Source organism: Vidua macroura, chromosome 3 (genome assembly GCF_024509145.1).
Source record: "Vidua macroura isolate BioBank_ID:100142 chromosome 3, ASM2450914v1, whole genome shotgun sequence".
NCBI lineage: Eukaryota > Metazoa > Chordata > Aves > Passeriformes > Viduidae > Vidua > Vidua macroura.
In genome coordinates, this window is record NC_071573.1 from 28,003,964 (window position 1) to 28,021,813 (window position 17,850).

At 37.3% G+C, this 17,850-nt stretch overlaps 1 protein-coding gene across 4 annotated transcripts in view; it reads left to right on the forward strand.

Moving 5' to 3' along the window:
• EML4 (EMAP like 4) overlaps window positions 1–17,850 on the forward strand; it is a 146,837-nt gene that overhangs the window by 84,743 nt on the left and 44,244 nt on the right. For 2 of the 4 annotated variants that reach the window (XM_053973342.1, XM_053973341.1), the window contains exons 3-7: window positions 3,621–3,750; window positions 8,769–8,942; window positions 11,080–11,208; window positions 14,241–14,266; window positions 14,709–14,741. In XM_053973342.1, coding sequence (XP_053829317.1) covers window positions 3,621–3,750; window positions 8,769–8,942; window positions 11,080–11,208; window positions 14,241–14,266; window positions 14,709–14,741 — 492 coding nt within the window. The remainder of the gene's footprint in view (window positions 1–3,620; window positions 3,751–8,768; window positions 8,943–11,079; window positions 11,209–14,240; window positions 14,267–14,708; window positions 14,742–17,850) is intronic. The other 2 variants (XM_053973343.1, XM_053973344.1) reach the window with 2 other exon arrangements.

Sequence of the window (17,850 nt, forward strand, 5' to 3'; positions counted from 1 at the left end):
TTTCAGCAAATATATTTGATAACAGAATAAACTACGTTTTAATGTAAAATACTCAAAGTTAAGTGTTTGGAAGAAAAGTGGATTACTAATTGATTCTCAGCTCCAGCACCTTGTAAGTATATTTGGAGGGAAAAGCTATCATGTTATCACAGGACACACATTTTCAAACTTACCACTCTCTCTAACAGCTTGGCTTCGTTTTTTTCCCAGTTAGCTAATCAAGGCTGATAAAGAATTGGAAATAGATTTTTGGTTTATTGTGGTCTGGTTTTTCTAACCCTACTTATCTTTCATTCACACATTTGTATACTTGACAGATGTTAATAAAATGTTTCTTTTGAACTCTACAGATACTATTCTATGAAAATTATCAGAACAGAGATGAATCCGTTTTATAAAAGACATTTTTACCACTTTGATCCCTGACAATTTGGCTTTAATCCTGGTCACCATACACTGCCTTTCATTCTACTTTCACTTTATGTCTGGCTTTTTTGTTCCAAACTAGCAGATAAAGCTAAGTGCTATTCAGTCTGAAAAATTTCAGACTGCTTATGCTAGCAGGTGGTGAATGATATGATATTGGCAGAAGTGTGCAGGCCAGTGCTGGGAGAGCTCAATTGTTTCAGTGTATTGATCTGGAATTTGTGTTCTCCCGTGCCACTTCATTATTTCCAGGTCTCTGAAGTAAAAGCACTTGATTACTGTGAAGGATTATCTCTGCAGTGGAGAAGGTTAGAGTGTTGTTAATTTTTGAAATCTTTTGACTGCAGAGATGACCTGGTTAAAAGTCTTTAAGAGAGATGTGTGGTTTGGACTGGTGGGTCCACTTCCTTGGACTTCTGACCCAGCTGGGAAGATCTTTGTGTGTCTCTGTCAGTAGCCAGGTCTCACTGCCTGGGATGTGCACAGGGCTTAAAACTCGCCTTTCCTTTTCATGTTTTAAAATATAAATGCATTTAATTTACTTATAATTGCAGATGATTAATTGAATTTCTTTCATCCCTTTAAAAGTAGGTATTCCAAAGTCACTTTTGACTGTCTAATTAACATACAGTATACAGAGAATTTGGAAGAGGTTTTGTTTCTTAAGGGTGTTGAGTGAGGGGTTTGGGGATTTTTGTTTGTTGGGGGGTTTTTTGCTGCTTTTTTTGCTTTTTTATATTTTATTGCACATTGAGTGTGTCACACTGACCAAGATTTTGTTCTGGATTGTAAGAAAGCCTGATATATTTTTGACACTTGAAAAAAATTGTCACTGCAGTTTTTAATCTGGGTTATGTTTAATTATTAGTAATTTCACAAAAGTAGTTTTTACTTTAATTCAAAAATCTTAATCTCGAATGTGATTTTGCGTGTCACTTGTTGACATTTGGAAGTACTTTGCCAATCTACCATCAATGCCCACCTTACTGGAAAACAATTCCAAAGCTGCTGTCTGGATCCCTTTTTAAATTGTTATTGTGTTCATGATTGCATGGAACAGTGCATATTCCTGTCATGAGTATACACTGATAGAGTATATTGAGTTTTTATTTGTAATCAGTTTTGTCCCTGAACATAAGCAGGAAGTAACACTTTCCATACTTAGTAGGGGGAATTATTCTAGATGTAGCCAATAAAAGAAATAGCAGTGTGCTCCTTGCACTCTGAGAGTGTGTTCCCCATCTTAGTAAGTTCCTGTGCCCTGTCTGTAGCACTGTTGTCCTTTACACATCCCACTGAGTGCTTACCCACCATGCTGGGAATTACTGCTGATTCCCCTGATTCATGTTTCTGGAAAGCCATGCTAGAGCTGGTTGGAGAGACATGAATCTATTACAGTGAGCAGACAGAGATGTTAAGGTCATATAAAGTTCAAGAGTGAATCATAGGCCTTGATATTATGCATCTCCACAAAGAAGATGACTTACTTTGTCACTGAAGCTAATTTATAGGCTTCTACAGTAAATGTGTTGTCTAAGCTCATGCACTTTTGTTCTTGCATCTGAATTACATGGGGTAAAAAAATATCTTGAGCTTCAGAGGTTTTGTGCAGTATATTAAAACAAATTCTAAAACAAATTTTATATTCCAAATGTTTATGTTGCAAAGAAAACAGTCTCTGAAAAGTACCGCTTGGAAGGAATCATACCAAATTGATTTATACAGAATTTAGGAAGAACAATGATCTTTGAAATGTTTCTGGATTTTAAGTGTGTCTTTACTTCAGACTTCCTTTATTCTCATTTCTGCCTGGGATATTCCACATGATCCTTTTGGCTTTCCTGATCTGAATTTCAGATGTGATCACATGCTGCTTGGTGCATTTGAAGCACTGTTTGGTTTGTGTAGGCCAGCCCATTTCTGCATTCATCCAAAGAGTTCTGACATCTAATAATCCCTTGATGGGTATCTCTTGTATATAATGTAGTAGTTTAAAATAAGAATCAATTTGCCTCTCAACCTGCTTGAAAGAGCTGTGCTGTGACACATGGCTGGTAGTGTTCAAATGAGGCATCTGTGTGAGTTTGTCCTCTGTACACAGAACTGTCGATTCTCCCCAACTGCTGTTTTACTCCTCGCTTTTATCTTGAATGTGTGGCCTCATGCCTTATCTATCTCACATTATTTGAAGCCTGCCACGAACACAGCCCTGTTATTTTTCTGTCAGTCATGTCCTCTGTGTATGTTGCTGGAGTCAGAGTGACAGCCCTATGAGAGGCAATAGAAATTTGCTGTCTGTTAAGTGGGCATGTGACACAGAGGGCCTCAAAAATGAGCACTGATTTTTGGATGCTTAATGTGAGATTATCCCAGAGATCTTTCTTAGGGGATGTTATACTTTAGAAGGGAAAAGTACTAGTCTAGCACTTTAAAGGAGGAAGGGGCAAAATTCTCCTCCAAGTAATACCTTGGAAATAAAACAGGCACACAAAAAGAGAGATGCAGTTAGTGGGAAAGGATGAAACATCAGGTTTGAGTAAAATGCCTTGTATTTCACTGGCATTCTGTGGAAGAGTCAGGTCTGGGAGCTAATTGCCAGGCTAGTGTTCAGCTCTGAAAATAGAAGAGCCTTTGATCCCCCTTGTCTTCCTTGCAATCCCCTCCCACATTCAGTGCATAGTTTTAAACTTCTGCAATGAGTGAAGTGGGCATCTGACAGACAACAGCCTTCTTCGCATATAGACTCTTGATTTGTCCCTGGAGAGAGTCTATAATATCCACTGGATGTGGCAGATGTTCTACACAGTGAGCAGTATCAGAAACTTAATAGCTATACCATAGGGCATATACTGAAAGGTATTTTGAGATGGAAGGGGCAGCTGAAATGAAACTGAAAATCTTGATTTTTTTTTTTTTAATCTTTAGAATCACAGCCCTTAAATAACTTAATAATTCTTTCATGCCATCATATCACTAGAGGAACTGGCCTCTATCACAGCATATTCTTGACTGCCTTAGTGTCCCAGGTTTCCCGGTTCTAAGGTTTCATGAATATATGTCACTGGATGTTTGTCCTGAATGCTCATGCTGCTGCTGTGTAATACCAGGTCCACAACTGAGAGCTTTTTGTTGTTCATGTGGACCTTTGGATATAGCTATAAAGCCTAACATTCTTTAATATTGCTTTTTTCTAGGTCAGCCAAGCCTCCGAGAAGCTATCTCGATGTCATGTATAACTAACGGGAGTACAGGAAGCAGGAAAACGAGCCACAGTTCATCCATTTCTATTGCCAGAAAAGAAACACTTTCATCTGCTGCAAAAAGGTACCCAAATTGTTATTAAAATTCATATTTTTATCTATTAAAAATCCCAAAACAAAACAGAGCAAGGGTTTGATTTTTGTTTCTGCACAACACTCAGCAGAGCTGCCTGAAGTCCAGTAAGACACAAATAAACTTTGGAGATTTACCATGTTGTTGGGCTGTGTACAAAAGAGTTCTAAAAAGAATTAAAAAATGGAGAGTATTTCTGTGGTGTGTAGTGTCCAAAATGAATTCTCACTAAGGGAATAGGAAAATGTATTTCCAGTACAAATGGAAATTTTTTCCTTGTGGTATTCATATGTGCTTTTTTTTTGTTGTTTTTTTTGTCCACCCTCCTTCCTTTCCTCAAGGAAATTAAAGGGCAAAACTGACTTCATTGTCTGGAGTGTAAATAGTAGGCAATAGCAAAATATGAGACAATAGTAAATTGTGTAGGATAAATTTTACATTTTTGGGTAGAAAATCTAACCTAAAGTATGACTACTTTGTCCTAATGAAAAATATCTGTATCAGATCTCAAATATGAAGGAATTACATTGCTTGAGTAATTTGGAAGTTAAATGAGCTAGGAACTAAATAGTAGTGATTTTCCTCCATGTGATACTTTCAGCTTCATACAGTAAACAAAGTATTTGCTTATACTGCTTTTTTCCATGGGTCTGTTAGACAGTGAGTGCATGGCTCCTTCAGCAGTAGGTTTTGTACCTATTCTTGTTTGTTGTGAAGAACAAGCTGCCAGATACAGCCACGGGGCAGAGAATACTCTAATGTGTAACTGTGGTAAGTTATGTGAACAAATTCTTGGCCTCTGTAGAGTACTCTGGTAGCCACTCTGGTGGTTTATCTTCTAGTGTGGATGTAAATATTGTGCTGTACAGCAAGACAGGGAAATTATATACTTCAGGGAATAAAAATGCTGAAAGCAAATATAAACTCTACGAGAAAAAAACAGAAGAAGCTTTAGTGCCCTTTGGAATTTGGAAAGCAAGGGTAGTGCCCCACTCTTTGCTCTTCTCCACTGTGAAGCACTGCACATCTTTCTTTCTACTGAATTCTTACATTTACTTTTCAACAATAAATCAGACAGTGATCAGTGCATGCCTCTATCTGCTAGTGTGACAGGCACAGGGACAAAAGACATTCCTGCAGGAAGGTATTTCTTAGTTAGCACTTTTCCATTAATCTTAGCCCTGTGGCTCTTGGCACTTTGATGAGAGCCAGTGCGGTTCCCGTGGTGTTCAGCTTGCATTTGTGCTGAATCACCTGCTTGATTCATTGGCTGCTCAACACTTGACTACATAAGAAGAGCAGAGTGGAGTGGCCGGCATCCCTTTCATCTTAGTTAAGGTCTTTAAAAGGAGACCTGGATAGACCAAAAGAGAAAACCTTCATATGCAGAGGGCAGCTCTCCCTGGGCCCCTGAATAACTATCCAGGGGAGGTGTTGGTGGTTCCAGTGCAGCTGAAGACATGACTCCTTTCATCAAGACTTGTTTTAGAAAGGCCGAGGAAGGTTCTGTTTCCAGGAGTTCCTTTCACTGTCATATCTTTATTACTTAAATTTGTTTTCGTATTTGGAAGAAACAAATTTGCCCTTCTGTAAAATTACCAACTCAAGAAAGAGGAAAGGAAAGGCAAGTCTATAGTAGTCCCATCTGCTTCCAAAGGCAGAGTAACCATGTTTATTTCCAACATTTGTTGTGTTGAAAAAGAGAGAGGCCAAAGTAGACTGGAATGTTTCACCCCACCTTATCCAGGCCTTTCTTCAGGCTGAAGCTTGAACTGGTGCAGCAGGTGGACAAGGTTATCTGTTGATAGAGAAGTAACCTTTAGGTTCTAAACAGATTCCAGAAGCCGGCCTAGGGCTTCTCATGTTCTAAGTGCATGCAGCCATACGTCTAGCCAAAATAACAGAAGGCCTACTTCAGTCTAAACTGGATTCTCAACTGGTATTGAATTTTTTTCTATGAATGAGCAGTTTCATTTCCTGGTCTGTTTAATCTTGTCCTATGAACCTGAACATTGAGACCATGGATATAATCGTCTACCTCAGTAGCACCACAGCAGCAGGATGTCTCATTTCAGCAATGGCATGCTAGAATACCAGCAACCACTAAAATCAGAGCCCAGGAATGTTCCCTGAACGGCAGGTAGATGATGTCCCGTTAACAGAGGTGAAGTCATGGACGTGTTGAGAAAATTTCAACCCTGTAGTTTGGACTGGAAACAGGTTTATACTTTGTACAAACAAAAACCAGCCAAACAATGACTGTCAGAGACCTGTTTGATTATTTTCCTTAAGACTAAACATTCTTCTGAAAACAGCATCTGATAACAATAGTCTTGATGTTTCAGAGTGACCACCATCCACAGTAGATGCCAGTGTGTTGTGGTCCAAAGGATGAAACGCTGTACTAAGTGAAATCAGAGAAGCTGCAAAATTAGGACAGATAGTAATAGCTCTCAACTACTCACTTGTAGACTGAAGAAATGCCTCATCAGATTGGGTTTTGGAAAGAATTTTTGGATGCATTAAATGACTGCTTCCCAGAACAGCTAGTCTTTAGAAACCCACAGAAAAAGATGCTGGTTTTGGTTTGATTTCAGGAGTTACACAAGACCTACTAGAAGAGATATTAGTGGGAGAGCCACTCTGTACTAGCCAGTCATAATATAATTAAGCTGAAGATTTTAGCTGAAGTGAGCAAACCAAATAAATCCAGAGCAAAGATATTCAGTACTCAAACTGCCACATGTCTACATTATTTCCTTCCAAATTAAAATGCCAGTCAAAAAAGAAGCCTTCTTGCAACCTGGTGGTAGATAAAAGCACTTTGTTGGAATCCAAGTGTACCTTGTGCTACAATCCAGGGTGAAACCAGAGTGGTCCAGTGATTCTCATGGCCCAACAAAAAAGTTAAGGAGTGAACCTCATGGCAAAGAAATGAAATGGATAATGTACAGTGACAAGCTTAGTGAAGACATTCCCATGCCGAATCTGTGGTTTCTAGGAGATGGATCAGATGATTTTGGGTAGGAACACAGAAAATATGAGACTGAACTGATAAATTAGATGATATGCTGCTCTCAGCAGGTGGCATTCACCTGAGCCTGCTGGGGGAGTGCAGAGGTGAATTGCAGAATTGCTGATGTGTCAGTGTTCAATAGGAGATTACAAAAAGTGGTATGTACCTGTCATAATAGGAATAGAGAGAACTTCTGTTTTCTTCAGTGCAAAGAGATTTTGAGAATTTATATTGCATTTCTTGCAACAGAATGCAGAAAGATTAAGTGTAGTGTGCTTTGCATCCAGCAATACAAGCTAAGTATTCTAATTTAAAATAATAATAAATTTCTATGCTACCAGTTAATTAAGGATTTTTGACTGTAAATTATTAATCAAAACCCCACAGTTCTCCAAGCTTTGTTCTCTGTGATCACATATATGCCCTCAAGGAATGTGAAAGCTTTGTTTTGTTTTCATCTGTTTTTTTTTTTTGAAAAGAAAATGTCACTCTGATGGATTATATTGACATTTTAAACTAGATAGCATGTTTTAGATTAGAAATCCCGAGTGATCCTTATAGATTTGCCTGGGTTTCATATTCATGTTTTGACCTGTTTTTCAATGTGTCTCTTCTCTGAAAACAGTTTGAAAAGTTGAACTCCTGTAAGCCTTGGGGGCTTTGTCTCAGTGGTAGATGATAAAATTTAACTGAAATAACAAAAGAATCAAACAAAATCTTCTTAAGAATGATATGTTAAAATTGGGTGCTCATTTTTTATTATTTTATTTTGAATGTTGTTTTACTGTTTTCTTTGTGTTTTGGGAAAAGGTAAATGGAAATACAAATAATTATGGTAATGCAAGAATTCAAGGTGGGGGGAAATTGTTGTGAGGGAAAAAAAATTGGATTCTCATGTTCAGAGATATGCTCTTTCTTTTCTACTTTGCAGGTTACTTTGACCCTAAGAGAAAAAATCTTTCTATTACATTTTTAGCTGTTGTTTGTATCTTGCTTTATTTCTTCACTGAGAAATCTATATTGTAAAACTTATTTTTTTTACCTTAAAAAAAGAAATTGGCCATGCACTCAAGAGTACTCTTCTCTTTCAGGTCCTGGTATTGTTTGTGTGATTCAGTATATTACAAAGTATGTAACTTCATAGAAGAGCTTTTTAATTAATCTTTCTGTTTACCTAGCAAACCTTTGGTTTGTTTCTTAATAGATTTAAGGTTGGTAATGACATGTATTTAAATCTGTTCCAAATATTAAACTAATAAATACAGCACTATGAAAATAAAGATGTGTTCTTGGCTGTCATGGCTCAAGGCATTAAAGAAGTGGTGAGATAATCTGATATTAGTCAACTACAGATCAAAACAGCCGTGAATTTTCAGGGATGATTTCCTTTGAATTCTGGTGCAGCCAAGGAGAGCCCAGGGACCAGCATCAGCATTCCAGGGCTTTGGTGGCAGCTCAAAGACAGTAGCATGCATGTCCACAAACACAGTTTCATGGTGGGTTTACACTAATGAGAGACAGCACAAGTCACAGTCCTGCCTTGACTTGCACTGAACCTTGGCTGGCAGCATGACAAGGTGGTCAGTGAGCTCTGAAGCAGAGGATGGTTTCTTCCTGAGGGACAGCAGATTTGTGGAGCATCATTTTGTGTCAGCTTTGAATGCTGTAGGAGAACCTGTGAATGAAGGACACACTCAAATCAAAGTTGTATTAATTTTAAAATCATAGTTAAAGTAGTACAGCTGAAATATGTAAATAATCTTCCATGTCTCCCTGACTGTTTTTTATTGTTGGAACTAGTGGATAAACCTTATTTCAGCAAAATGCAAACATGAAGAGGTTGAGTAAATAATCAAAGTGTACTTTTGGTGGTTGTTTATAGTAAGTTGTTAAATGCCTCTCCCATCTTTTCACAGAGGATATTTTCTCCCACCTTGCTAATTTATATGCTTGTTCTCTTTTTTCCCTCCCTATGTTACACTTTATTTTACAGCGGTACAGAAAAAAAGAAGGAAAAACCTCCAGGACAAAAAGAAAAAAAAGAGGACTCTCATTCTAATGATCAAAGTGCACAAACTCAAGCATCACCTTCTCCCCAGCCCTCCTCACAGACTCTCCAAACACACAGGCAAACTCCAGAAAGCAAGAGTTCTGCTCCAGCTAAAAGGTTTTCCCAGTACCACAGTACAGAACTAGAAATGACTGTAATGATTCTGAGTTCATATTTGACAACAAGTCATGTGAAATAGTTCTAATCTCATGATCAAGCTAAGGTTGGATACTTTTTCTGCTAGAGAAGATGCATTCAAAATGCATTGCAGCAGAACAAATACATAAAAATGCATGCTTTTCTTTGAATATATTTTTGAGATTACAGAGTTCTTTTGTTCTCAGATTAAAATCCTAATACAGTAGATTACCTCTAATCAGCCATGATTATAAAATATTTAATTATCACTCTAACTTGATTTTTCTCAAATACACTTCATTGGTTTTGTCTGACATAGCTGAATTATGGAATGTATTTTCCACATGGCCATTATTATGTCTCATAAGAGTATTTTTTAAGTACTAGTATCATTGCAACCCTTGGTTCAGAAATTTTTGCTCTCAAATTATTCTATAAAGTGACTGCAGTTTTGTTTTCGTTGGTATTTTTTTATTTCATGGCCCTTCCCTTTTAAATTCCTGCTAGGTTGCAGGATGGCTTACTTTGATTTTTTACATGAGTGAATTTCTGGTTTTATACCCAGATCATAGAACTACTTGACTTAAGTAAATGCAGACATTTATTTAGGATTGCCTCTTAATTTCCCACTCATTTTTTGTGGGAATTAGTCACAGGGGGAAAAAATGGTACATTTTAGAGATACTAGATTGCATTTTGAAGTCAAGAAAATGGCTTTTAAGATTTGGATGGTAGCTTCTGAACTTGGCATGTTTTTTTTTTTTGTTTTGTTTTGTTTTTTTTTTTAATTAATTGTCACCTTACTGTTTTGGAAGGTGTACTTTTTTTACTTTTTTTTTTTTTTTTTTTTTTTTTTTTACTCTCTGGCATTTAGAGACTGAAACAAAATGTAAATTAAATTCATTACTCTGAAATTTACCCGTTTGGTTCACAAGATTGTTGTCTTGCATCGCTTGAATTCACAGCTCTTGTAAATATTTAAACTTCCACTTGACTGGTGCATGTTATAACACTCCATAAAGGCTCTGTCTCCATGTCTTGCACAAACCTGTAAGTTGTCTGAAGCTGAACTTGCAGCCTGTTGTTCTCTTGCTTGGTATCTCCCTTGTAAAAATGTCTGAAGTCTTGCTTACTAATCTTTTGCAGTGTGAGGAAAAATAAACGCCTTTTTCAGTCTCCTAAGGGTTTAACTTGATTTGATTAACTTGTTTGTCACAGGACCTTTGAGCCTCTTGAGATGCTGTAGAAGGAGCTTGCCATCTCTAAGGTTGCATTTCAGGATTTAACTCCTGCAAAAAGCATTTCTGACGGGATGAAGTGTGATACTGTTAGCAGGACATGTGCAAATTCTAAATGAGCTGATGAAGGATAATTTGGTCTAGGTAACGTTTTGAACATGTATTCTCTGATTAAGGCACATGTGAAATTATTGCACTAGTGACTGCAAAATTTGCAAGTTCCCATTAGTGTAAATTGGCTGCAATAAGATTGCTGAAAAATTACATCAGAATTCACGGATTTAATTGTCTGGAGTATCATGCCAAACCTTGCTTGTCTTACTCATGCGAGAAGTTTGCATATATTTGTTTCAAAAAGATCAAAGCCATTAATGTGATTTAGTATGTGCGAACTGCAAAGCTTCTATACGAAACTTTAATCTGATAGAACTGTTCTGCCTCAAAAATCAATGTGCTAAAGCTGATGAACAGTTAATCAGGGGAAAAAAAATTACATTGTTATCCACTTAATTGATTTATTAAAATATAGTTTATTTTTTAAGGCATATATACTTAGCCTCATTTTTTCCACTACTGTAATTTGTTAGTGATGTAGTAATGAAGTATAGAGTTATTTTGTTCAAGTCTTTATGTAAGAGCATTTGGAAATGGAAAAGAATAGATAAAACATGTGGCAATTGTCTTGCTCAATTGTTTTCATTCATCCAGTTAGAACTTTTTGACTAATCTTTTTTCCCTGTTTCATGCTGCAGCTTGAAGGAAGATCTAGCTCTGCTTTTGTCTCCTGCTGCTTGATCTGTCCATTTGCATACGAGTTCCAGTTGTTACATTATTACATTATTATCTTGTAATTGTAAAACTTTTTTTGTTTCTTCTAGCATAAAGAAATCCTTGACTGTTGAAAAAGCTCACAGTGCTTGGGAGAGTTCAGATGACAGTCGTAACAAGCTGATGAGAGTAGCATCAACATCTAAGTTAATATCAAAAGTGGCAAAGAATGCAGACAAGTATGTATTGGTTTGGTACATAAAAGCAAGAGAACTTGACAGTCAAAATATTATGAAATCACATAATTCTAGTGAACTTACTGGTGTATATGCTAGGACCTTTTGCATCTTTGTTTTTACTATGAGTACTTACATAACCTGCCAGTTTGGTGCTCCTGGTGCCCATGGAATTTTAAGATTATTACAAAGTAATCCTTGTGTAAATAAGTTTTAATATTGCCCATTTGGATTAGCAGAATTATGACATTTTATGGCTTAATGCCAGTGATGTGAAACTTCCAGCTTTTTTTTTTTTTTTCCTAATTAAAGCTGATTTGAAAATGCAAGTGTATTTCCTTGGAGTCAATTTCTGGAATTCACATAGGATATGTTTCCAAATTAGACTGTAGTAGTAGCAATATACTTTTATGATTTCAGATAGGTCCCTCAATGTAACTGTTTAGCAGGTTCCTGGTTGCACATTCTAGATCACAGGCAGGGATCTTTTTTTCAGTGTCACTTTCAGCAGGTGATGTGCTGTAGCCAGCCATTCCGTTCATGGCCTTCCTCAGCAGCAGGTTTTCTTGGTTTGTGGCCTCCAGTCAGTGCTGCTGGTGGTGAATAGCACAGAGTAGTTACTCCTGCTCCTTTCAGCACAGGGGCAAGAGTTTGTTTTTTGCTGTAACCCCACACTGTTGACCCCTATTGTGACCCACTCATGTCCTCAGTACTCTCTGCCAGTTGGGTTTCCCAGTTTGTATTCACACACTTGATTTATCTTTTTTGACTGATCCTTCTCCTTTTTGCCTATATCCCCCCCCAGTGTGCTGGCAGATTGTTCCAGCTAGGTATTGTCTGCAGATTCCTAGATCTGCGCATTAATCTTCATTCTAATAGCCCTTAACTGGTCCAAGGCAGAACTACCCAAAAACCCATCCCATTCTGAAATAAAGCACTTCAAACCTTTCAGGGTAATTGCCAGTTTTTTATGATTATGTCTGTAGTGCTCTCCTTAGCTTGCATGTAAGACTGTCAAATACCTAGACAAGAGTGGTGCAAGTGCATTCCTTCTTCCCTGGGAATGAGAAGAACAAAGACAAACTAATCTTGGGTGTGGATAGCGGCACATTTACTAAAAGCTTTATGCTTAGCCTGAAGAGTTCTGCAGAGCAGTGGAGTGCTATGTGTGAGGGGATTATGTGTTACATATTTTGCAAGTATTTCCTTTCCTTTTATAATTGGTTTTCACTGTTGGAATTTAAAAACCCTTCGGCAATTTAGATTATAGCATGGCATTGCTGGATAATATTTTGGAATGACAAAACCCTCTGCCTTGATTTTTTTTTTTGCTGGGGTTTTTGCTATGCTGCTAAAATACCTTTCACAGTAATACATATTTCAAATTAGCTAAAAGTGAAAAAGAGATTTTACTTTTGTTGATACTTTATATGTTGATTGAGACATGGTGAAAATAGAGGTATTTTATTTCATTTTTCTGTGATTCTGCTTATTTCTGAGAGATCTCAAATGTTGCCCTCCTATAGTCTCTAATGTAGAATAAAAGGTATCTAACAAAAGCATGGAGAAGAAAAGATTAGTTTTAATTATTGTTAGAGAAAGCTGTCTGTTCATAACTTGAACATCTACAATTCATGTTCATAAACATGAATTGTAGATTATCACCTGCTTGAATAGTGGATGTTATATTGTTGTGTCCCTTGTTCTTAAGCTCAGATTTGTAACAGATGCACTGTTTGCATACAAGGACGCACATTAAAAATAATTTCTTACTCACATTGTGTGCCATGTTTCCATAAGAACTGGTTGGTATTGTGCAAAGACGTATTGTTGTATTCAATTTATTGTTCCCAATTAGAAACATTGGCCTCATCTGCTTGAAGCTACGGAGGTCTTGTGCAAGGGAATAGAATTCAGCCCCTAATGTGGGCCCCAGGACAGAAATGTTTTACATATGCTTTGCACTATCAGCCCAGGATATGAACTTTGTTTACGCAGCTCAGTCTGTAAGTCAGTGCTGGGCTGTAAATCTGTCTGATAAGGTTGTAAGAAGTAAGAGGGTTCCCACAGCAGCCCATCATTCAGTAGTTTTCAGGCAACGCTGGGAATCCACTTTAAATTTTTCATTTGGCAGTGTGGTAATGGATGATTCTACCAACAGCCAGAGATTACTTTCCTCATGCATATGCTTGACCCTTTGTCACTGTTACGAAAATTTGACCTCCATCCAGCTAAAAATACTGGATGCCACTCATACCTTTCTGCTGAATTTCAAATTAATTCAGGAGGGTGTTTTATGCAATACATTCTCTTATCAAGGAGTGTTGTTCTATTAAGAAGTAGGTCTGATTCTGGAAGTTACTATTTCTTCCCTTCCACAAAAAAAGAAAAAAAAAAAAAAAAGAAAAAAAAATCACTGAGTTTTATGAGTAACTCATTTCTGGCTCTGGTAAGGAGAGATGTCTCAGCTACCCTCTGTTGAAGACTTCATGTTGCACATCCAGTAATGCTGCAGGGATCTGGTTTAAGTGAAACTGCAACTTGCTTACATTTAATCCATGTCTCCAATAGAGTTAATTCCTAGAAAAATTTGTGCTGTTGTGTGCTGACAGCTTATTTTGACAGGTGTTAAATGCTTTGCATGCAGGACTGAGGATGTTTGCCAGCTTAAAACATTTGGTTAGTACAAGTTCTCACTCTCAAAATGGAATTTTCTGTGCATAAGGAACATGCCCTCTATAATTTATTTTTAAAAGCTTTTTTTATTTTGTGATTTTCAGAGTAATTCTTAGAAGCCCTTACGATAGGCCCAAAGACTAAGTTACTTGAAAGGTACAGTGAGCTGCATAGAATAACATATGAATAAAAATACCCTACAGTGATCAATATTAGCTATTGAGCATCATATCCTACAGTTACACTGTACACAGAATCTGATGAGGTTGCCAAATGCAGTAATGGGTAAAAATTGATGGTATTGCCTTGATAAGCATTTTGCATATTATTAATGATAATATTTTTAATTTTTCCTACAGGCACAAAGATGTCATTGTCAGCCAAGGTAAATAAAAACATTTATTTTTAAATACTGGATGAAGTTGAAAGTATTTGCTTTTGACTAAATAGTATTTCCTGTAAATGTATACATTGGGACATATGCTTATGACACAGGGGTTTAGAAGTAAAATGGCATTAATCAACTCCAAGAATTCATTTGGCAAAAAGTTACTCCAGACACGTATACGAATCTTTAAAATTATGGAGAAATACCTCATCAGATTGGATCTTTAGTTTTTGGTAGATGGGTGGTGGGAGGATTTGATTTATTTTTTGTGAAAGAAACCCTTTTCTAAAAAAATATTTTCTCCATGTATATGTGCATAGAGAGAGGTTATAAAAACAAAAATCTAAAATTTTGACCTATGTGCCAGTCTTCATCCAAGCACATGTGAGTGAGACTTTAGAAATAGTTTTAAGATATTTTATTTCTGTCCCATAACTAGCAAAAATGTCAACTCGTGAAAAAAACAGCCAAGGTAAGAATTAAGCTATGCCCTTTGGTCGCTTTCTTCTAATTTAGCACTCTCACAAATCTTTTATTTGGCTTTTCACCATCAAAGAACATCAGTCTCTTAATCATTCTCTTAATATTTTAACTCTCTTCTCATGGAAATTTATATGCATATGCACATTGCAATCTGTATGGGGACTATTTGGGAATATGTTTTTGGCACACATAATTTCATCGGAGAGGAATATGTGTTCAAATGGAAGTCTTGCATTGTTGCCTAAGACATCAGAGTATTAAGAATTGCCAACTAAAAGATTTGTTTTATCTCAGCTTTCTGTCTTGCCAATATAAATGCTAATTAGACAAGAACAGAGACTGAAGGTTTTAATAGTCTCCTGAACTGAAAAATTAGTCTCTTTTGAAGTGTATGTCTTTGCACCAATGCATCTTGCATTCTGTGGCTACCTGCTGCTGCTGGCTTGTTCAGTCAGGAAAAGGAGCCATCTCTCTGAACATCGTGGGATGTGACAACAAAAGAAGTCCACTTCTGGTGTTGCAAAACTACTCTGCTTTGAATGTCCTGCAAACTGTACTGAAGCATGCAGTTTCAAAACTAAAGCATGTAACCCAAGTGCATGCTGTACACAACAGATCTATGTACAGGGGTTTTGTCTCATGCTTTTTTTCTGCTAATTAAAAAAATCTATAGTCTTCAGATTCTGTGCTGTCAGCAAGTTTACATTATTCACACTTTGATTTCTTTTGGTCTCTTTCAAAAAAAAAAAAAAGTCCTCCAGTTTTTTGAAAGTTAATATATGAATTGCTGGAATGAAAGCAAAAATCAGCTTGGATCCAGTGCTTTATCTTTTTCTAGTTCACAGAGAAATTACAAGTATAAAAAAATTCTGAATTGATGCTTGCCAAAAGTATCTTCAGAGACAAGATGTGTGAAAGAGAATGAATAACTATCAAGAACAAAGAAAAAATGTTTTATTATGCCATGGTGCTTAACACCAGCTGTGGAACAGTACATATGTGCAACACTGGCTACTCTAAAAGGAATGCTAATCAGTAGTGGCCAGACCAGCTGCAATTTAGCTTTGCAAGTTTTTGAATAAAACTATTATATTAAAAATAACATTCCTAGTAAAACCAGCTTTTCACAAAACCAAGTTATATATAGCTAAAATACCTTCAGTACTAATTATTTTCTTATAATGTGCTTCTAGAACTCCGATTGTTCTGCCCAAAATGGACCGTCCTGAAGTTCTCTCATTCTAGTAGCTGTAACTTCAGTGGCCTTGATATGTTCCCTATCTTCTGTGTTACTGTGCAGAGGATGTGATGCATGGGCCCATTCCAAGTATGTCATGCCATAGTCTGTCCTGAGCCTAACGGGAATCAAAGAGAAATATGATGCAGATAACAGGGCCCCACATATATGGGAGGTGGAGGGAAAGTCTTGTCATAGAAAATGCATTTGCTCCATTTTAAACACATGGAGTGGCAAAATGTAATTCTGTCTCTAACATGGATACAGATACAATTAGAAGAGTCAAAATTGTTTGGGTTTTTTTGTTGGTTTTTTTTTTTTTTTTTAATATGGACAATTGAATGTATTTTTGACAGGTTTTAGAGTATGTCTGTATGTGTGAGACTGTTAGCTTTTATGTTGTGTTTGCTGTCACAGAAGAAAGCCTGTGTAGGTTGCTGTTGCTGCTGTTGTTGCAGCAGGTTTGCCCATCCTTCCCAGTATAAGCTTAGCAATACTTGGTCACTTTTCCATCAGGACAGATGACTTTAGCCTGTTTTCTACTTGACAGTTGCCACATAAGTAAAAGAATGTTCAGTTGGCACCTTGACCAAACTAGTCAGGAAGCTGAAGAGTTGCACAGACAGCATCATGTTTCTGAGGTAAATTCCATGGACTTGGACAGTGTTGTCTTGGATAGGGTGGGATAAAGAGTTGCCCTTGCTCATAGTGTTCATACAGAAACTTCCTGTTCTGGAAGGCAAGGGCACAAAAAGTTACAGCTGCTTTAATGCTGCTTTGTGGCTTGCCAGCCTTTGCCTCTAGGGGTGAGCAGTCTCTAGCACAGTCTTAATTAAGTTACAGGAGCTCCCCTGAGCTGTTCATTTCATTGAGCTGTGTGTAAAACACTGCGTATGCTCCCAGCACTCATCTCCCTTAAGGATTGCATCCATGTGCTTCCTAGACCTAGAAATTCTGTGAAGGAGGCTCTTGGGAAGACTGCTGGTGTGCAAACTGTCAAGCTTCAAAGCAAATCTACAGTAAAAATACATCAGTGTTTTTATACACACATAAGTTTGGAATCATTGTGAAATTGCAGATTTTCATAGCAGAAGGTGTTTGCATAGTGTAATGGGATGGAAGATGGCAATTTTTTGTTGCTTTGAACATCCTGGAATCACTTTGTTTCCTTTTTTGATTTAGCTAATAAAAAAACAGCTTGAAATGTTGGTATGGTATAGTACCACAAAATACAGATGAATACATTTTTGCATGCTTAGCTCTTGGAATGTAATTTTTCTAGCAGCAGAAGATACTGCAATTACGTCTGTCTTCTGATACTCTGTGTAGATTCATTGTGGTTTCTGTTGGTGCCGGTATTAGCTATTAAAGTGAAAGACTTGAGGAGCAAGTAGGAGTTGTAGATGAGCTTCAGCAGTGAAAGGCATTAGCTGTGGTGTCGGAATTGGCTTTGGCTTGGTGTGGAGTCCCCCAGAGAGTGTTGCATGTAAATTTCAGCAGCATGGGGAGCCACAGCCTGCAGCTGCCTTGTGGGCAGCCACTTGGTTTTCTTTGGTTTATCTCTGTGCCAAAGCCACAAGTGTTGCAGTGTTATCTCATACCTTCTCAGTACCCAGTTTTGTTCCCTCAGTGCCTTTATCTCTCCCGCTTGAGTTGAATTGCATATACTTCAAGTAAGGTTACTCCTGAGCTTTGTGCTTCTGGTTATGTGCTACAGCAGAGGTCATAGGGTCAGTTTGTTTGTTTGTCCTTGTAAACCACCAGCATTTTTACAGTAAAATCCAGTACTAAAATTCTGTGAAAATCCAATAAAGCTATGGGTGAAATGAGCAGGTGCTTACTACAGCCTTAAAAAGACCCT